Below are 22912 nucleotides of genomic sequence, written 5' to 3' on the forward strand. Positions count from 1 at the left end.
GTTGCACTGTTCACTACTCTGCTTCAGCCCTCAGGTCCCGTTGCCAGTTACCTGCCAGATTCCTGCCAGTTTACTGTCTGATTACTGCCTGATATTCCGCTTACTTGCCTGCTAGCCTGAGGTCCGACGGTCTGCCTACCGACTCCTGTCAGTCTGTCTAAGGACCAGCTTGCCCGCTCACCTGGGAGCGCTCTTCCGCTACCTGCCTGCTAGCCTGAGGTCCGACGGTCTGCCCTCCAACTCCTGTCAGTCTGTCTATGGACCAGCTTGCCCGCTCACCTGGGAGCGCACATCTGCTACCTGCCTGCTAGCCTACCTGGAGGCTCCGCCGTCACGTGCTGTGACCACCTACCATTCCAGAGACTCCTGCCCGCTCACCTGGGAGCGCACACCTGCTACCTGCCTGCTAGCCTACCTGGAGGCTCCGCCGTCACGTGCTGTGACCACCTGCCATTCCAGAGACTCTCGCTTGCTCACCTGGGAGCACACATCTACCATCTGCCTGCTAGCCTACCTGGAGGCTCTGCCATCACAGGTCGTACCTACCCTTTACCCAGAGACTGCCCCGGTCACTTGCCGTGACCTCCTGCCCGTTCTTCCAGAGACTGCCCCGGTCACTTGCCGTGACCTCCTGCCCGTTCATCCAGAGACTGCCCCGGTCACTTGCCGTGACCTCCTGCCCGTTCATCCAGAGACTGCCCCGGTCACTTGCCGTGACCTCCTGCCCGTTCACTCAGAGACTGTCCCGGTCACCTGCTGTGACTGCCTGCCCGTCTTCCCTGGTCGCCACCCGCTCCCTTACAAGGACCGCCCCCTTGTATAGTAGCTCAGAGGTTCCGCCTCCCAGACCCGTTACAGTGGAAAGGTTTAATAAAACATTGAAGAGTATGCTGAAGAAGGCCCCATAGAAAAGGACGGTAGAGACTGGGACTGTCTCCCACTTTATCTGCTGTTCTCTCTCCTTTAGGTTCCACAGGCCTCTACGGGGTTCTCGCCATTTGAACTCCTGTATGGCCAACAACCAAGGGGTCTGCTTGATATATCAAAGGAAACCTGGGAAGCTGAAGTCACGCCCCACAGAAGCGTCATCGAGCACTTTGCACCGATGCAGCAGAGGATTGCTAAGGTGATGCCCATTTTAAAAGAACATCTCTCCAGGCACAAGAAGCTCAGGCCAGGGTCTACAACTGGTCAGCCAGAGTGAGGCAGTTCAATCCGGAAGACCAAGTCCTCGTGCTAATTCCTACTGTGGAGAGTAAATTCTTGGCCAAATGGCAAGGGCCGTATGAGGTGGTGTAGATGCTTGGTGATGTGCACGAAGACTGAAACCACATCAGATCTACCACGTCAACCTTATCAAGCCATGGCAAGACAGAGAGCCGGCTGAAACTCCCTGCTTGCTGGGCAAGCCAGAAGGCGAGGTTGGAGGTGTTGCCATAGCGGAGACGCTGTTGAAGGCCCAAAAACAGCAGTGTCGAGAGTTGCTGCAGAAGAACAGGGACCTGTTCTCGGAATTGCCGGGGTGCACAAAGGTCATAGAACATGAAGTTGTGACGGAGCCACATGTGTGCATAAACTTGAAGCCCTATCGGATTCCGGAGGCCCAACGAGAATTGATCTTCAAGAAGGTGGAGCTTATGTTGAAACTTGGGGTCATCGAGGAATCCAAGAGCGGTTGGTCGAGCCCGATCGTCCTGGTCCCAAAACCCGATGGCGAATGGAGATTGTGCGATGACTATCGGAAGTTGAATGAGGTCTCCAAATTCAACGCATATCCAATGCCACGCGTTGATGAGCTGATAAAGAGACTTGCTCCAGCATGGTACATAACCACCTTGGATTTAACGAAGGGATATTGGCAGATCACCATGTCACCAGAAGCCAAGGAGAACACTGCATTTTCTACGCCCGTCGGATGATTCCAATACGTCCGGATGTCGGAGCATACGTGGACAATATTGTAATCTTCAGCCCAGACTGGGGAAGTCATTTGGAAAATGTCCAGGCAGTGTTTGATGCCCTAAGAAAGACTGGGTTTTCAATAAACCCAAAAAATGTGCAATTGGGAAAGAAGAAGCCAAATTCCTGGGATATGTAGTGGGTAGAGGCAAGATAAAACACCAAATCAGTAAAGTGGAGGCAACCCAAACCTGACCAAGACCACTTTCAAAGAAGCAAGTTGGATCCTTTCTAGGAATCGTGGGATACTACAGGAGGTTCATCCCAAACTTCGCCACGATGGCCGCACCCCTGGCTGACCTCCTTAAGAGAACGAAATCAGCAATGGCCAAATGGTCTGAAGAGGCAGAGACGACCTTTCAGGGGCTCTGTGTAAGCAACCGTTCTGGTTGCCCCCGACTTCAAGAAAGAATTTATACTCCAGACAGATGCCTCAGGTTAGGAGCAGTCCTTTCCCAGGAGATACACGAGGAGGAGCACCCTGTTCTCTACCTGAGTAGGAAGCTGTCCTCCTGTGAAAGGAATTATGCTGTCTTAGAAAAGGAATGCTTGGCCATAAAGTGGGCGGTGGACAAGCTACGGTACTATCTTTTGGGACGATATTTTAAACTGGTATCAGACCATGCCCCACTGGATGAGGGAAAAAATGCTAGGGTCACCCACTGGTTTTTAGCCCTACAGGATTTTAACTTCCATGTAGAACATAGAGCAGGGAAGCTACATAGTAATGCCGATGCCCTCTCGAGAATCCCCTGTCTAGTGGTAGAAGGTGCCAAGCCCCACGGCTTTAGGCAGAGGGGGAAGGTATGTAAGGTGGCTAACGGACACATAGTCGATGGGAGGTATGTATCACAGAGATGGCTGACCTCTGTGATGTAACACGGAATGTTGCTCTAGTGCACCTAAGCACTAAGAAGACTGTTTGGTGCACCTGGGGCCAGGTTACGGGCAGCTGTGAGAGATAGGCCTGTCTGGCTGCCCACATACCTCACCTCTGGGTGTGGTTTAAATATAAAATGGAGGCCGTTGTTTGGCACATGGTCTGTGTTTGGAGGGAGAAGGCCTCCTGTGTGTTGTTTTCTCTAGGCAGAGTCAGTGACCTGGACGCTACCCAGCTTGTGTGCCCACTGGACTTTGCCTAAAGGACTCTTTGCTTTGTTTCCCTGAACAGAAGACGGTTTGTTTTTCCTTTTGTTTTTTCTTTGGTTTATGAAGTAATAAACCTACATGGACATTTAAAGGAACATGCCTCCTGTTTGCCTCCCAATGCATCCAAGTGAGTAGAAGCCCCACTATATAATATAAATAAATATATATATATATATATATATATATATATATATATATATATATATATATATATATATATATATATATATATATATATATGTATATATATAAATATATAATATATGCACACACGTGCTCACACTGACCTACTATGGTTCATCTGTAATTTGACCTCCCAGGAGAGCAGTGGAGGAGTCAGGTACAGATTGATGATCTGCAGACAACAACAGAAAGATTAAGGCAGACATCTTCCTGCTGCCATGCTCCATAGTCTGCAATGCTTTGACTCCACCCCCTCCCTCTCTGCTCTGTGGACACTAGAGATTCCTGGCAGAAGCTCCCAGCTCAGATGACTACTGCTGCAGTGTACACAAAACAACAGGTGAATAAAACATCTGATTGCTACTGCTCTGTGTATTCATCAGCTACAGCAATAATTCAATTTGTAATGAAGAGCCAATGAGAACTGATATGAGCTTGCACCAGCAACTGCTCAATTTAAATGCCGCTGTCAGAAATTAACAGAGGCAACTAAATAGTTAATAGTAGTGTTTGGAGCTTTGCTCCAGCCACTGCAATTAGAGACAGATGTCTGCTGTGTAACAGCATCTGCCATGTGTGGAGCGGACTCAGCTCCTGAGCCCGCTCCACACACTCCAACTTCCTCTGATGCATTACCGAGGCTGACTTTCTAGGCAAGAATTTCAGAGGGAAGCAGAGGTGGGATTAAAATTTTTTAACATTGATTTCCAGTTTGCGAGAGGGGAACCACACTTTTTTTCAGACCATGCTTCTTTCTGCAGACCACACCCAGTTCTTGACCCTTCCTCACCCATAAAATATAAGTTACTGTAACCAAAATTAAAGGCACATTTTCCTGCTGTCCTATGTAACAACACACATTACACACAGTGGTGCCTCTTGGAGTACTGATAATGTAGGTGTTATATAAGTACTTCACAAGATTACAGATTCTACACAGATCATAGAGCACACAGAGATAGGACCCCATATTACTGCCCCCACAAAATACAAAGGTTATTACCACCAGCCATCATTAGATTGCGCACCATACAGGAACCACAGTACTGATTAGACACAGAGATTATCACAAGGTGACAACTTTGGAGTTGTTGTTATCCCTTTCATCTTAATCTGGTCCAAACACCATGATGACTTTTCACATCGACAGCTAATCTTTGCAGAGTTCCCTGTTTTCTGGCCTACTGCAAGACACTGTCTGCCTTGTGAACTATAACTACCACAGTGTGCACCCTTATTAGGTATAACCACCAGGGCTGTGGAGTCGGTAAGCCAAACCTCTGACTCCTCAATTTCCATGACTCCGACTCCCTCATACATGGCTCATGTTTAAGTGATAAATTTACTGTAGCACAGATTCATCTCAGCTAAAAGTCTAGACCCTTAGATCAGGAATAGGACTGACATTTAGGCTGCGTGCCCACGTAGCGTTTTACAAGCATTTATGCTGCGGAATTTCCGCAGCATAAACGCTTGGTAATCCGCCCCCCATGGTCCCCAATGACAAGCCGCACTTTCAATGCCCATGTTGCGGATTTTTCCGCAGCGTTTATGCTGCGCTCAAAAATCCGCAGCATGTCCATTCATTTTGCGGACACGCAGCGTAATCGCCGCCATTGACTTGCATTGAGACGCATATAATCCGTGTCAGTACATTTGTACTCACGGATTATATGAGTTTCAATGTGCGGATGGTACCCAAGTCTGGAGAAGAGGAGACTCTCATCCTGACCTGGGTACCATAGAAAACTGTAAAAAAAAGAATTTAAAATAGAAAAAAAAGTTTATACATGGCTCAATGACGTCACCGCAGGTCCTTCACACTACCGCAAGCAGTGCAAGACACCGGACCGAGCAGACAAAACACCAGGAAGACATCGGAAGGTGAGTATAAACTTTATTTTTTTTATTTTTCACCATTCTTATTCTTTTCTTTTAACTAACTTGGTCACACTACTATAAATCCATGCCGGTTGCATGGATTTATATAGTGTGAACAAGTTGTCAAGCACTTTTCCAAGTGATGCTAAAATCGCTTGGAAAAGCGCTTGATAACCCGCATGCAGAAATGCATGCAAAGACGCTTCACAAACGCTTCTACCTGGCCGGAAAACCGCATGTAAAATCCGCATGCATTTTTCCTGCCAGGGAGAAGCGTAAAAAATATGCTTAATTTCCGCAACTTGGGCACTTAGTCTAATAGGACATTTCATAACTTTCCCAAATTCTTATGAAAAAATATTCCCCACAAACTGCATTGAACTACTGTACCCAAGTTATTATATATTTTAGGAGTTGGTCCATTTTATACCGACTCCACCAAAATGGGCTCCGACTCAGACTCCACAGCCCTGATAACCACCACAGTGCCCTCTGTTATTTATCTATAATCACTACATTGTCTGCCATTATAAACTATAACCTCACACTGTCTCCCTTATGAACTATAACTGCCACACCTTCCCCCTTATGCTGTATTACCACCACTTTCCTTCCTTATGAACTACAATCTCCACACTGTCCTCCATTATGAACCTTAACCTTCACTTTGTCTGCCTTCTGAACCTTAACCACAACACTGTCCCTATCGTCAGTCACCCGCACACTGCCCATTCTATATACTGTCTCCCATACTGCCCTCCCCACTCTGCCCAGTCTCAATACTATTCCATCTCTCACAGTTTCACCCCTCTGGTTAATTTCCCCCACACTGTGCCCTCACACTGTCCCTCTTACACAGCCCCTCTATACTGTCCCCTCAGACCTGTGTCCCCCACATTTGCTCAATTTCTCTACTGTGCCTCCACCCTTAACACTTTTCCTCACTTTTAGTGTGCACTAACACTACTGCCTCACCCCTTCCCTCAATGAAACTCGCCTGTTTTGTTTTTTTAACTCCATGGAGTACTTACCTTCCAGCCTTTTTCACCTTCTCTGCAGTGCCACAGTGATGTTGGAAATGTGGTAAACATTAAATCCACAATCTCCACTAATTTAGAAAGCATTATTAAAACCATTTCTAACAATTTTACCGGCTTTGGTAATTCTGATCTCTCTTGGATGGGGAAAATTTTGGTAATAAAGACATTCATACTCCCCAAAATTCTCTACGTATTTAGAACCCTACTGCACATTATTCCCTCTTCTTTCCTTATCAAAATCCAAAATTTGATAAATTCTTTTATCTGAAACTACAAGAAGGTAAGAGTTGCCTCCGACATACTTTATAAAAATAAGTATAATGATGGTTTGGGCCTCCCCAACATTTACACTTACTATTTAGCTAATCTGATAAAACAAAGTATATACTGGCTCAGACAGGAACCCGTACCCGCTTGGTTACATCTAGAACTTTCTCAAAACAATAACTGTCCCCTCCAAGATTTGTTATTCAGGCATCTGTTTAAGTCTCCTTTATGTGAACCTTCACACCCCATTTTCCAGGCTTTGACTAATGCCTGGAAGATACTGGCCCAACCTCGCAGAGGATCCAATAAATTTGATCAAGTTAAAAATTTCTTCTTATCCCTTAGCAACCCATATATAACTTTTCAATTCCCATCTCATGGACTCAGTCCGGAATAAAAAAAAATCAAAGATGTATACAATGGCAACAATTTTTTAACCTTCAGAGATCTCAAATCTAAATTTTTCCTGGTATCCTCAGATTTTCTATTTTTTACAATTCTGAAAGAACACGTCCAAAAATTCCTTCTTAACAAATCCCTGTAATCAGAAATGCTTTCCTCCCTCCTTTGCAATATTGACCATAAGATTTTTTGGAGCACCAAAAATCTATCCAACTGCTTCAACAAAGACAACATTAAAGTTAACAATGTTTATGTGTTACGGTGGGAATCAGATATAAATATATCATTGCACCTGTAACAGTGGGAAAATTCTATTAGCTAATCTTGTGCCTCTAACATTTCTATGACACTCCATGAGTCATTCTATAAGCTACTAGTTAGATGGTACTATACTCCCTCCAGACTATCTCATATAAATCCTGAAAATTCTCCACTTTGTTGGAGGAATTTTCGCCTACTTAATTAATTTCAATACCCCCCCCCACACTGCATGTCACAGGGATGAGGGTCACAGGGTATCCTTGTGGAGCAGGGATCTTCTGTGCAGGCACCTGCGAGTCACTCTACCTTCCCAGCGCCTGCGCAGAAAATCTTTGCTCCACAAGGATGCACAAACTGCCGGAATTACCGCACCTTGCGTACCAGGTAAGTTGCGCAACCGCGGGATCCTGCACTGGAACTGCACGTCACAACATCCTGTGACGTGCAAGAGGGGGGGATATTGAAATTAAGTAAGTAGGCGGGGATTTCCTGGCGTCCCTCGGACGCCAAGCATGGGTTAAATGATTTTATAAAAATCATTTTCAAAGCAATCAGATCTCTAATATGGGACATACAGGTAAGTATAGATTCACATTTCTATCACCTGTATGCCCATATTAGCGGTCTGATAGGTCTCAGGGAGGTGACAGATTCCCTTTTAAATGTGCTATTACTTTAGATGAGGATGGGGAGGAGGGAAGGGTTGTGTTATTACGAGAGCAAATAATGGGTTAATGGGGTTATTATGGATAAAGGGGCAATGGGGGACATTATGGGGCAATATAGCGAGGGGCAGTGGACTTTATGCTGAGAGGCAGTGTGGGGGAGATATGGAAAGGGGCAGTTTGGAGGTTATTTTTAAACTAAAGTATGGCTCTTCTTAGTGCAAGGTTCTCTTTAAGAACCTGTATAAATTTTGGTGCAGCCCTTTAGTCAGAATATAATACACTGCTCAAAAAAGTAAAGGGAACACTTAAACCACACAATGTAGCTCCAAGTCAATAACATGTGAAATCTACCTGTCCAGTTATGAAGCAACACTGATTGAGAATCAATTTCTCCTGCTGTTGTGCAAATGGAACAGACAACTGGTAGAAATGATAGGCAATTAGCCACATACCCCCTATAAAGGAGTGGTACTGCAGGTGGTGACCACAGACCATTTCTCTGTTCTCATCTTTTTTGGCTGTTGTTTTGGTCACTTTTGCATTTTGCCATTGCTCTCACCCCTAGAGGTACAGTAGCATGAGGTGGTGTCTACAGTACAACCCACAGAAGTTTCTCAGGTAGTGCAGTTCATCCAGGATGGCACATCAGTGCGAGCTGTGGCAAGAAGGGTAGCTGTGTCTGTCAGCATAGTGTCCAGAGCATGGAGCAGATACCAGGAGATGTGGAGAGAGCCATAGGAGGGCAACAACCTTGCAGCAGCTCCGTTACCTCCTCCTTTGTGCAAGGAGGAACAGGAGGAGCACTGCCAGAGCCCTGCAAAATGACCTCCATAAATGTGCATGTGTCTGCACAAACGGTTAGAAACCGACTCCATGATGGTGGTATGAGGGCTCGACATCCACAGATGGGGGGTTGTGCTCACAGCCCAACACCGTGCAGGACGCTTGGCATTTGCCACAGAACACCAGGATTGGCAAAGTCGCCACTGGCACCCTGTGCTCTTCACAGATGAAAGCAGGTTCACACTGAGCACATGTGACAGACGTGACAGGGTCTGGAGACGCCGTGGAGAGCGATCTGCTGCCTGCAACATCCTTCAGCATGACCGGTTTGGCAGTGGGTCAGTAATGGTGTGGGGTGGCATTTCTCCATGTGCTCGCTAGAGGTAGCCTGACTGCCATTATGTACCAAGATGAGATCCTCAGACCCCTTGTGAGACCATATGCTGGTGCGGTTGGCCCTGGGTTCCTCCTAATGCAGGACAATGCCAGACCTCATGTGGCTGGAGTGTGTCAGCAGTTCCTGCAAGATGAAGGCATTGAAGCTATGGACTGGCCCGCCCGTTCCCCAGACCTGAATCCGATTGAGCACATCTGGGACATCATGTCTCGCTCCATCCACCAGCGTCACGTTGCACCACAGACTGTCCTGGAGTTGGCGGATGCTTTAGTCCAGGTCTGGGAGGAGATCCCACAGGAGACCATCTGCAACCTCATCAGGAGCATGCCCAGGTGTTGTAGGGAGGTCATACAGGCACGTGGAGGCCACACACAATACTGAGCCTCATTTTGACTTGTTTTAAGGACATTACATCAAAGTTGGATCAGCCTGTAATGTGTTTTTCCACTTTAATTTTGGGGGTGACTCCAAATCCAGGCCTCCATTGGTTAATAAATTTGATTTCCATTGATGATTTTTGTGTGATTTTGTTGTCAGCACATTCAACTTTGTACAGAACAAAGTATTCAATGAGAATATTTCATTCATTCAGATCTAGGATGTGTTATTTCAGTGTTCCCTTTATTTTTTTGAGCAGGGTATGTACACTATACAGAATAATAAATCTCATATTTAGATTTTATTTTACCTTGTAATTTTCACTATTCTGTCCCTACCATAACGTCTCATTATAACCTTTTGAATTGTGGGCCAAAATATCTATTTTTCAACAAAAAAAAATGTTTTTGTTTTAAATGAAGCATTTAATTAGCTTGACTTTAATGAAATACCCTTTTTTTCTTCCAGTTATAACTTTTGGTTAAAAGTAGAAAGAAAGAAAACCCAAGTGCCTCTCTTGTTGAAATATATCACGTTTAGCTAAAATTGCTTTGAAGTTAATGAGGACTAGTAACATTTTTTTGAACCTATTGCTGAACCAATATCTAATGGGATTGTTTATCAAGCAAATGGGTTCAGACCTGTGAGATTTCATACGTCCCATAGCCAAGCCTGCTTTGTACTATGATATACTGTTTTCTATTTAATATAGCTGTTTTAAATCATACAGCAGGTAATGGTAATGAATGTATATTGTTAGCAGACATGAAAGGGTGTCATATTTAATTCCTTATCATTTAGAATACCATGGTGCACTGCAGAGCATTTAATGCAATGATAAATCACTCTCCTCTGGCTCAATATGTCAGTTCCCTTCAAGTTTCTTCGGCTTGACTTTGGTGACATTGGAAGCATGATATATTATTTTATGTTGTCAGAAGGGCTAATCTTTTGCATTGACTTGTTTTCAGACTTGTGATGTACATTGAAAGAGACAGCAGAAAAACCACACCAGGAAAAGAGCAGCAAAGCGTCAACGAATACCTGTCAGTATGTCTGGACCTCCTCATCCATCACATAGTACACCAGCTGCCAGGAATTCTGGGTAATTTAATAGGATTCAAAAAGATTGCATTGTGTTTCTTATAGTTCTTTTAATGAATAACTGATTTTCTTACATTAAATGTACAGTATGATTGTAATTTTTTTATTTTGAAAGTTGAGGTGGGATTTTAATTGTTTCAATGATATCCTCATACCAAGAAACATCTAGTCGTAGAGGCTTAATAAAAAGTCTGTTTACTATACGCGCAATATAACTACTGCAGCAATAGCTCTGTGTGTTTCTTGAAAGTGCAATGATGTATTACTGACTTTTACTTTTTGTTTCTTTTACGTTTTATGGAAACCCTAATAAAAATGTATACAATAAAAGAAAATATATATACAGGGTGATGCAAAAGTAGGTGGACAGAAAGTGTAATAAGGTTATGAAGGGGGAGATTTCTCAAACATGGTGTAAAGTGAAATTGGCTCAGTTGCCCTTAGCAACCAATCAGATTCCACTTTTCATTCCTCACAGACTCTTTGGAAAATGAAAGGTGTAATCTGATTGGTTGCTAAGGGCATCTGAGCCAGTTTCGCAGATCTAGTTTTCACAGATAGATCTCCCCCAAATCTGTTTTCTTTTCAGATAATTCAGATAACACATAATGGCAAATAATTTAAATACAGATCAAAGAAAATGGATTTTAACAGAGTATTGGAAATCTCAAAATGCTGAAACCGTTAGAGCAAATTGGGTGTAAACATTTGGTACTCAAGCCCCAAAGAGACAAACCATTTACCGCATTTGTGACAAATTCAATTCCGCTGGCTCAATCCTTAATGCTCCAAAAACTGGTCGACCCAAAACCGTCTGTACAGATGATAATAAACAACTTGTTGCTGAAACATTTGTTCAGAGTCCAAAAAAGTCCACAGAAGAGCCTCTATGGAATTGGGAATTTCACGATCTTCTATCATGCAAATCCTGAAATCTATTGGGTGGAAAGCTGATTCTCCACGTCTAATTCATAGTTTATTGGAGGATGATCCAGACAGACGGCTGCAATTTAGTATTTGATAAATCTTCCCCTTCATAACCTTATTACACTTTCTGTCCACCTACTTTTGGACCACCCTGTATATTAAGTTTGTTCACTATATAAGATTACCGTATTTTTCGGACTATAAAACGCACCAGACCATTAGACTCTCCTAGGTTTTAGAGGAGGAAAATAGAAAAAAATGTAAGCAAAAAATGTGGTCATGATGCACTGATAAGAGGAAGGGGATCTGCTGCTGACACTGTTATAGGGGTAATGTCCCCCAATTCTGTTAATATTCCCCATCCTGGTATATGTGGCCCCTTCCTTCCTGTTATATGTTGCCTTCATCCCTATCCTGATATGCTTGGTACCCCTCATCGCCATCCTGGCATGCATGGCACCCCAATCCCCCATCCTGGTATACATGGCACCCCAATCCCCCATCCTGGTATGCATAGCACCCCCTGATTCCCATCCTTATATGCAAGGCACCCCTCATCCTGGTATGCATGGCTGCCCTCATCCTGGTATGCATGGCTGCCCTCATCCTGGTATGCATGGCTCCCCTCATCCTGATATGCATGGCTCCCCTCATCCTGGTATGCATGGCCCCCCTCATCCTGGTATGCATGGCCCCCCTCATCCTGGTATGCATGCCCCCCCTCATCCTGGTATGCATGGCCCCCCTCATCCTGGTATGCATGGCCCCCCATATCCTGGTATGCATGGCACCCCACATCCTGGTATGCATGGCCCCCCATATCCTGGTATGCATGGCCCCCCTCATCCTGGTATGCATGGCCCCCCATATCCTGGTATGCATGGCACCCCAATCTCCCATCCTGGTATGCATGGCACCCCAATCCCCCATCCTGGTATGCATAGCACCCCCTGATCCCCATCCTGATATGCAAGGCACCCCTCATCCTGGTATGCATGGCTCCCCTCATCCTGGTATGCATGGATCCCCTCATCCTGGTATGCATGGCACCCCTCATCCTGGTATGCATGGCACCCCTCATCCTGGTATGCATGGCACCCCTCATCCTGGTATGCATGGCCCCCTTCATCCTGGTATGCATGGCCCCCCTCATCCTGGTATGCATGGCCCCCCTCATCCTGGAATGCATGGCCCCCCTCATCCTGGAATGCATGGCCCCCCTCATCCTGGTATGCATGGCCCCCCATATCCTGGTATGCATGGCACCCCACATCCTGGTATGCATGGCACCCCACATCCTGGTATGCATGGCACCCTTCATCCCTCATCTTGGTATCCATGAACCCCCTCATCCCTCTTCCTGGTATGTGTGGCACCCTTCATCCCTCTTCCTGGTATGTATGGCCCCCTTCATCCCTCTTCCTGATATGTATGGCACCCTTAACCCCTCTTCCTGGTATGTATGGCACCCTTCATCCCTCTTCCTGGTGTGTATGGCCCCCCTCATCCCTCATCCTTGTATGCATGGCACACTTCGTCCCTCTTCCTGGTATGTATGGCCCCCCTCATCCTGATATGCTTGGCAGCCCTCCATCCTGGTATGCAAGGCACCCCCTGATCCCCATGACGCTGCACACAAAAAATAAACAATTATACTCAACTCCTCTCTGCTCCAGCGCTGCATCCTGCTCTGCTGCCGACACTGATCTCCCTGCCATGCTCCCTCACACTGTGAGATGCTCTTCTGGAATAGTCACTGCTCCCCACTCCAGGAGCGGCTCAGCGGTCATGTGTGCCCGCTATTAAAGACCATGAATATTCACTACAACCCATGGGCGTGGGGAGCAGTGAATATTCATTTTCTTTAGAAGTGGGCACAGTGTAGGATGTAGTAGCCGGCTACTGCCTCCTGTGTCCTGCTCCTCCGCCAATGCCGCTCCCCCCACCACCCACAGCATATATATATTATATATATTTGGACAATAAGACGCACCCCCCACTTTCCTCCAAAATTTTGGAGGAAAAAAGTGCATCTTATAGTCCGAAAAATACGGTATGTTTGAGAGTTGTGTTCACTTTTTGTCCACTTATTCTTACTCTCTGAACAACTGGCATGGTTCGTGTACCACTTAGCAACTAATGTTTCCAGGCCGAGAATGTGCATACAATAGATATATGTGCTCAGAGAATAATATTTGTCAGTAACTACAACCCCAATTCCAACAAAAAGTTGGGACGCTGTATGAAACGTAAAGAAAACAAAAATGCAATAATTTGGAAATCTCTTATAGCCATATTTTATTCCCAATAGAACATAGATCAGAAGGTGAAAGTTAGACATTTTTTTCATTTCATTAGAAAAAAATTGCCTCATTTAGAAAATGATGGCTGCATCACATCTCAAGAAAGTTGGAGCATTTCCTCTTCTTTTTGCAATAGTCTGTAAACATCTGGTAAGTGAGGAGACCACTTGCTGGAGTTTTGGGAGAGAAATGTTGTTCCATTCTTGACTGATTTGGGTTCTAGCTGCTCAACAATCCTTGCTCTTTGCCATCTTTGTGGGATTTTTAATTTCGTAATACTCCAAATGTTGTCTATTGGCAAAAGTTTAGACTACATGCGGCCACTTCATCACCCAAACTCTTCTTGCTACAAAGCCATGCTGTTGTGATGGATGCAGTATGTACCGTAGTTTAGCATTGCTAGGTCTTGCCTGCCATTGGCTCCCATTGTCTGGATGGGAGCATGTGTTGTTCTAAATCCTCTATATAATGCGGAGCACCACTGAGAGCAAGCTGTATGGTCCCTATCCTTTCAAGTTGACAGGACAAGGCACCCATATTTTTTTTTTTAAGATTTTCAGATTTTGATTTCTGACCACAGAACAGCTTTCCATTACTCCTCAGTCCATTTTTAATGAGCTTTGGCCAACAGAAGATGGCAACGCTTCTGGATTGTTTTGATATATGGCTTGACACAAACTGTGTCCACAGGCAATGATTTCTGGAAATATTCCTGAGCCCAAGCTGGGATTTGCATAACTGAATTATGCCTGTTTTTTAATGCAGTGCTGCAGATCACAGGCATCCATTATTGACAATCAGTGTTGTCCCTTGTCCATATGGATTTCTCCTGAATCTTTTGATGAAATTATATAGTGTAGATGGTGGAATATTCAAAATCTTTGATATCTATAATATAAAGCGGGATGCGTGTCTCTGTCTGAAGCCTCGATAGACTGCGCATGCGTGACGCGCAGTCTGGCTCCAGAGAGAAGCAGACATCCAGCCGTTACAGGTAAGAGGAGTGTATGGCGCCGGAGATCGAGGTATGCGTAGACACTGAACGCCCACTGCGATCTCCGGCGCCATACTTACCTGACCGGGAGGAGCGTTGCCGCAGCGCCTCTCTTCGCTGGAGACCAGATGCACAGTGAAGGCGTCGGACCAGCGCGTGCGCATTGCGCTATCCGGCGCCATTTTACTGAAGACACATTTACAGTGTGTCTTCAGCAAAATGGCGCCGGACAGCGCGGTGCTCCTGCGCCACACTCCTCCTCCGGCAGAACAGGACACCGCAGCGCTGGAGCACAGAGAAGAAATGTGAGTATAACTGTTTATTTTTTTTGTATGTGTGTACAGTGTGAAAGGGATGAGGGGGCCACACATAACAGGATTGTGGGTTGAGGGGACCATGCATATATCAGGATTGGGGGGTGAGGGGTACCACACATACCAGGATTGGGGGTGAGGGGTACCACGCATACCAGGATTGGGGGGTGAGGGGTACCACACATACCAGGATTGGGGGTGAGGGGTACCACGCATACTAGGATTGGGGGGTGAGGGGTACCACGCATACAAGGATTGGGGTGAGGGGTGCCACACATACTAGGATTGGGGGGTGAGGGGTGCCACGCATACCAGGATTGGGGGGTGAGGGGACCATGCATACCAGGATTGAGGGTGAGGGGTGCCACGCATACCAGGATTGGGGGGTGAGGGGTAACACGCATGCCGGGATTGGGGATGAGGGGTGCCACGCATGCCGGGATTGGGGATTAAGGGTGCCACGCATGCCGGGATTGGGGATGAGGGGTGCCACGCATGCCGGGATTGGGGATGAGGGGTACCACGCATGCCGGGATTGGGGATGAGGGGTGCCACGCATGCCGGGATTGGGGATGAGGGGTGCCACGCATGCCGGGATTGGGGATGAGGGGTGCCACGCATGCCGGGATTGGGAATGAGGGATGGAGTGCCATGCATACCGGGATGAGGGATGGGGTACCATGCATACCAGGATGAGGGATACCATACACACCAGGATAGTGATGAGGGGTGCCACGCATACCGGGATTGGGAATGAGGGATGGGGTGCCATGCATACCAGGATGAGGGATATCATACACACCAGGATAGGGATGAGGGATGGGGTACCATGCATACCAGGATGAGGGATACCATACACACCAGGATAAGGATGAGGGGTGCCACGCATACCGGGATTGGGGGTGAGGGGTGCCACGCATACCGGGATGAGGGGTGCCACGCATACCGGGATTGGGAGTGAGGGGTGCCACGCATACCGGGATTGGGGGTGAGGGGTACCACGCATACCAGGATTGGATGGTGGGGACAGAATGGGGGCAGCACAGATACAAGGAGGGGGGCAGCACATACCAGCATGGGAGACCATATACCAATAAAAATGCTCGCCACCCGGGCGTAGAACGGGTTCAATAGCTAGTTTTTTATTACGGAGCATTTTTTTTTTTTACTTTTTCAACACAGTTGTTCACAGATTGGTGAACCTATGATCATCTTTGCTTCTTAGAGCCTCTGCCTCTCTTAGGCTATGTGCCCACGATGCAGAAATGCTCAGGATTTTTTCCTGAGCGTTTCTGCATCTCCCTGGTAGAAAAAAACGCATGTGGATTGTACATGCGTTTTCCTGCCAGGGACATGCGGAAGTGAAGCGTTCTTCACATGCATTTCCGCATGCGGGTTGACAAGCGCTTTCCAAGCGATTTTAGCATCACTTGGAAAGTGCTTGTCAACTTGCTCACACTATATAAATCGATGCAAACAGCATGGATTTTGTATACTGTGACCGAAAGAATGGTAAAAAAATAAAAAAATAAATATATACTTACCTTCTGATGGCCCCCGCAGTCTTGCTTCCCTCCGTTCTCCCTTGCCGGCAGCGGTACATTGAAGGACCTGCCGACGTCAGCGTCGCGTGACCCGTCACATGACTATGACGTCAGCGCAGGTCCTTCAGTCCATCGCGAACTGCCGGCATGCACCGGAGGAGGAGCGCACCGCGGGCCGTCAGAAGGTAAGTATATATTTATTTTTTATTTTATTCTTTTTTTTACAGGTTCTATGGTACCCAGGTCCGGAGGAGAGTCTCCTCTTCTCTAGACCTGGGTACCATCCGCACATTAGAACGCATGGAATCCGCATGTACAGATGCAGTGATGCGTAATCCATGCGTTCTAATGCAAGTCAATGGCAGCGAAAACGCAGCACTTCCCCAAAATAATTGGTAGTGCTACGTTTTTTTCCGCAATGATAATCCGCAGCGGAAATTTCTGCAGCATGTGCACAGCACATGCGGATTATCATTGGGGAACATGGCAGACCTTCTAGCATGCGTTTTTTTAAGCGTTTCTGCAGCGTTTTTGCCGCTGTGGAAACGCTTAAAAAACGCATCGTGGGCACACAGCCTAACATGCTCTTTTTATTCACAGTCATGTGACTTAGTTGAAAATGGACCCTCCAGATGTTTTTCATTAGTATTGCTCACTTTTCCAACCTTTTGTTAAGCATGTTCAAACTTTTTTGAGATTTTATGCTGTCATCAATTTCTAAATATGTTATTTTTTCAAATGAAATGAAAAAAATGTCTACTTTTCACCTTCTGATCTGTGTCCTATGTTCTTTTGTGAATACAATATGGTTATAAGAGATTTCCAAATTATTGCTTTCTTGTTTTCTTACATTTTAAACAGCATCCCAACTTTTTTTGGAAATAGGGTTGTAAGTAATTACAATAAATCAATTATTTTGCTTGATTCGCTGTTTCACCTTGTTCCCTAACTTGCAGATTTACCAGTTTATTAAATATGTTGGGAGAATCAGTTTACTTAATACCTTATTAAAGAATATGTACACCTTCTGGGTCAATTTTTTTAGTACATAAATCCATGTATTTGTAAAAATAATAGTTTAGATAGTTTCATTTAAAATGTTGAACTCTTTGGCTTCTACAGTATCTGTGTATCACAGTATAAAGCAGCATGAGTAAAAGGCTCCCAAACACATTAGAACAAAGTTTGCTGAATGTGCTGATTTCAGTATAACCTGATGATCATCTCATCTTGTTCTCTTGAAGATAACATAGTGCAAGGTGTGTAGCATGGGTCGAGGTAGATCACAGGCACAATATCAGTTGTACCCATAGAAAACACAGCTGACAGCAGAGAGAGCGAAAATCAAGTGCTTCTCCGTATCAAGGGAATATGGATCCTTCATGAGCTGTAGAAGGAAAAAGCAGTCCAAGAATGAGGATGTGCTAGTACAAGAAAGCTAGTGTAGACAGCTGCTTTCTGGACACACACACCTCACAGCCAGCAAGTATTACTTGGAGGGATATGCCAAAATTAGAAAAGTGTGAAACTAGGAGCAGGATAAAAATTGCATATAAAAGGTCTGAAAAGGGATGAAGGAATAAAGATTGCTGCGTTTAGCTTTTTTTTAAACTGCAACATACTAACATATGTTAAATGAATGTTTCCAATGTCAAAAATGTCAGTTGCCTTGAACCTGTTTATTAAGTATTATTATGGGTGTACATTCGTTTGCCTTTTTTTGTACACACCATAATTTTCAGTTTGATTAAGGTAATTAATTATTCTAAGGATATTTTTGAGCTTAAAAATCACTTACTTTAGGTTAAAATGAATCGTTCACCTGGTTTTTGCCACTTAATTTTAGAGCAGCATAATGGTGAAGACAGAGACCCTGATTCCAGCGATGTGTCACTTACTCGGCTGTCTGCTGTAGTTTTGATAAAATCACTGTTTTATTTGCAGAAGATTATCACTATAGGACTAGTAAACCTGCTGAACTGTAGCCCTCTATATTCATGAGCTCTGTATAACCTCGCCCCCGTTACCACTGGTTGGCAGCTTTTTGCCCATGTACAGTGTACACAGAAAGTTGCCAATCATTGTTGTGGGTGGGGTTATACAGAGCTCAGCATTCAGAGAACTGATAGATCTGCAGCAGAAAAAAATGACGTTATGAAATGTACAGCAAGCCGCCCAGTAAGTGATATATTTTTATATCAAGTTCTCTTCACCTACACCATGCTGCTCTCAGACAGGGTAGCAAATACCCGGTGACAGATTTCCTTTAAATAATAATATATGTAAACCAACAGTTTGTTGATTTGAACTCAGTGTATTATTTAATCTTCACATCTTCGTTCTTTTCCTTACAGGTGATATTCTCAATTCCCTATCAAATGTGTCTGGACGTAAACATCCATCAACTGTTCAGGCTAAACAGCTGAAAATGTTCCTTCCTAATATGGCAATAATACTTCATCTTGTAACATCCCAGGTTCAGTATTATTTATTGTGCTTGCTTTTAAAGCCTGCATTACATAGATAATAAATAAAAGCACAAATGTAAAAGGTTAATGCTTTTTTTTTTTTTTTGTAAGTAAGTGTATCAATACATTATTCATTATTTTCATTTCATTAGATTGGGACATGTAAAATTAAAAAACATTGCTCAGAGTGGTTTTGCTGTTAAAGTGGGGTCATTTTTGGTCCTGGTTATGCATGGAACGGAAAACCAATCTCCAATTTAAAGTGATATTCCCATCTCCAATATTCTATCCCAATATGTAGTAGGTGTAATAATAATATTAGAAAATATCTTCAATTAGAAATATAGTATAGTTCTTCTGATTCGCTTTGTCGCTTACCCATGTGTAGGGCATTGCAGTAGCTTGGGTATCCATGGTTACAGCCACTAATAGTTAACTGTCACTATATGAGTGGTCGTAACCATGGATATCTAAGCTACTGCAATGCCCTGCACATGGGGTAAGCGACATAACGAATCAGAAGAACTATACTACATTTATAATTGAAAGTATTTGCTATTATTATTATTATTATTATTATTATTATTACACCTACTACAAATTGAAATAGGATCTTGGAGATGGTAATACCCCTTTAACTTAATGCTTATGGAATCCATTGAATCACAGCACAAATATATCATACATATTTGCCCTGTTCTTTGACACTACCACTCTAAAATGCCACCTTTTTCCAATTCAGTTTTATTTAGATTTGTAAAATGACAAGCATATAAAAAAGAATTAACAAGGTTTGACTGACAAAAAAAAATCAAACAAAATGATATAGTGAGAGAGGTGGAAAGGGTGCAGAGGGTAGATAAAGAAAAATTGAGTTATACAGAGTAAATTGAGAGGGGGTAAATCAGCATCTATAATCATTATATGATTGCCCTATAGATGGTTATTCACTGCTGAGAGAAAGAAATGACCAAGAAACTACAGGGCTAGTAAAAGTAAAACATCAGGCCAGAGAAGACAGTGGGAGTATTAAATTTGTGCCAGGCAATCAGTGTCAAATTCCTGGAACTCCATTCAATCCCTACATATTATTGATGTTGATGATTGAGAAATAATATCTCTCATCCTATTAAGACAAGAAAATTTGGAGAACCATTCTTCTAAAGTAGGAGGGAGAGTTAGGGTTACAGTTCTTCTAAGGAGGAACAAGAACGATAATTTTTCCGAGGAAGAACATTTTAGCTGCTGAGGATTTATCAGGTAGAAAACATTTTCTCAATTGGTCCATTGTGTATGCTCCAAATATGTTCTGAGCTCCCTTTTCCATGGAGAACAATATGATGGGTGCTTCACAAAGTCCTGAGCAACAAGATAACCATAAAGCAAAGATATGGTATATGAAGGAAGGGTCCACAAGAAGCACAGCTTCTCATAGTCTCGGAAATCTCTACTTCGCTGCATATCTTTTTGAATTTTTGAGTAAGAGAGTTGCATTTATATGTAGTCATAATTCCCTTTCGTTGATATGGGGTTACCCACTTTAGAGGAATCAAGGACATGCGTGATAAAACATGCACAAATAGGATAGGGTGATATTTTCATTTTTAGAAGTTAGTCGCAGTGTAAGTGCTGTACTAGCTGAAATTGTTGCTCGTGGACCCAATGGTCCATTATTTTCATTAATTTTTATGATTTTTATATTAGTTTGCATATTGTAAGGCCAAACTGGTGTAGTATGTGCTAAAAGACATATTTAAAATAGAGTCCAGGGACTTGACGACGGCATGGACACACTGTCCTTATGAAGAGTTACTTCTAAGTGTAATGGAAAAGTCCAGTACTCTAGCGTGTAGTACAGCATATTATATTTCTTACAATCCAGTTAGTCTAGCTTACCTTACCTTTTTGTTTGGGTTTGACGAGTACACTTCCGATTGATTACAAAGATGTCCACCTAACAATATGAATTTATAGAAACTAAGGTGTAGGAACTCACAAAAAGTAGATGGTATGGTGATGGGTCTACTCTGGAAACTGTGCAATAGTCTGGGCAATGTGTTCATCAGTAATATATTTGGCCATCCATGAAAAATGTTTCCAAGCCATGAGTTTAAGTTCCTGTGGATTTGTGTTAGTAGGCGTTAAAAATCTATCCCACTTATTTTACCTCGGTTTTAATGTATATGGAGCCTCTGATATCGCATGTCATTTAATGGCTAAATAAATGGAAAGTTAGAATGGGTAGAAGTCTGTTTTGATTGGAAAATGGATGACTAGAAACAAAATGATCTTGCTCCGCTAAGATAGCGGGTATGAAGGTATGTGGTTGGGTGATATAATAGTACGACATCTTCAAAGACATTTTATTTCAATCTGCCCAATAGTGACAACCTTAATATTGGGAGTTTCACAGATAAAGAAGTGAAATGCTCTATTATGAAAACATACAGTAATAGAGAAAGGGGGTATCGTTGGCTTGTACTGTTGATGATTGTAGGTTATAAATGGAACCCTCTCCATACTTTCAGCCCAGTTGATGGGTTACAGTAACCAGTAATGTCCAAAGATATAAGTTCAGAAAGAGGAGGTTGCAGACTATCTGCTAGTATTTCTGGCATAAAAGGGTAACACAATCTCCTTTGTGTCTAACCGTTATTGCAGTTATTGAACCCCCATCAATAGGGGATGTTGCATTCCCTGAGGATGTCAGTTAATAGGTTTAAGTGCGGCTCCTATATATAGCATCCTCCTTGACAAATCTTGCAATATTACAAGTTTTCAACCAAGTTACTTTTTTGAAGGATTATTTCTGGCTTTAGTGAGGATCTCTTCCTTAATCTTGTAAAAGTGAACCTGACAGATGACATCTCTGAGTTAGTTTGGGTCACGGCCCAATGGATGGAGAGCTCAGTGGGTGCTTTCAAGTTCAAGTATGGTTGAGGGTAGAGGGATTGATTTGTTATTGAATAGGCGAGTTAATGTTAAGTAGTTACATAGTTAATATTGCTGAAAAAAGACACGTCCATCAAGTTTAACCAAATGGATAATGTATGTGGTAAAGGTACAGCCATAATTCATGAACTAATCCCATAAAATAGCTATTTCTTCTCTCCTAATCGATTGACTTATTCAACATTCAGAACAAGAATTTTATACATTTACATAAGTATCTACAAGTATTTATGCTATTCTCTCCTCCTTTCACCTCTCGTCTCCTCCTGTTATTGGTTGTGTTGCAAATGAATTGGAGGGTATTGCTTTTGGGGTCTCAGCAGGGATGAAGCATTTGTGTTCAGCTCCTTTTTGAGAGATTTGGGTTTTGCAGGACCCTTGGTATCCCTGCTGTGTAGAGGATGATAGGGTTTCCAGCATGCCTGCTGATCTCCTGGAGCTGGTGGTTGGTTTGTGCCTTGTAAGTTTGTTAAATCTTGAGCTTATGTATTGCTGTTGTTTGGAGGGCGGATGCAGATTGGGTTAGTGTTTTTATAGTGGCAATTTATACGCATCAGTGGTTGTGGAGCAAATTCTTAAGGCAACTTGAGTAAGTCCCTGAGTTCTCTGATGGACCAGCACTTGTGTTAAGCAGAAACAAGGGTCTTAACTGTAGACTGGCATGAAATGCAGGACTTCTCACTGAAAACGTACACGTGAATGAGCTTTGGTTATTGAATTGATCAAGCAGGGGGGTTGGATGTAGCAGGGTAGCATTTCTGACTTTATCAGATTGGGCCTAGTTTGCTTGTATTGGAGGGACAAGAGACTACAATGTTTCTTCTGTTAAAGCAGAAGATGTACCAAGTTCCTTTTCAACTATGAGCAATAGAGATGGGAGGAGGATTGCAGTAGGACCAGTATCGTTTAATTATTACTTCCAGAAGTTCTGGTGTGGG

General features: G+C 43.8%; 1 protein-coding gene across 7 annotated transcripts in view; it reads left to right on the plus strand.

Annotated features, from left to right (window-relative positions):
- The window catches only part of ULK4 (unc-51 like kinase 4), a 988030-nt gene that overhangs the window by 440783 nt on the left and 524335 nt on the right, over positions 1–22912 (plus strand). For all 7 annotated transcript variants that reach the window (XM_073678125.1, XM_073678126.1, XM_073678132.1 and 4 more), the window contains 2 exons: positions 10340–10473; positions 18909–19030. In XM_073678125.1, coding sequence (XP_073534226.1) covers positions 10340–10473; positions 18909–19030 — 256 coding nt within the window. The remainder of the gene's footprint in view (positions 1–10339; positions 10474–18908; positions 19031–22912) is intronic.

The sequence above is a fragment of the Phyllobates terribilis genome, unplaced genomic scaffold (assembly GCF_046119375.1).
Source record: "Phyllobates terribilis strain yellow unplaced genomic scaffold, ASM4611937v1 Scaffold_4__5_contigs__length_816908805, whole genome shotgun sequence".
Taxonomy (NCBI): domain Eukaryota; kingdom Metazoa; phylum Chordata; class Amphibia; order Anura; family Dendrobatidae; genus Phyllobates; species Phyllobates terribilis.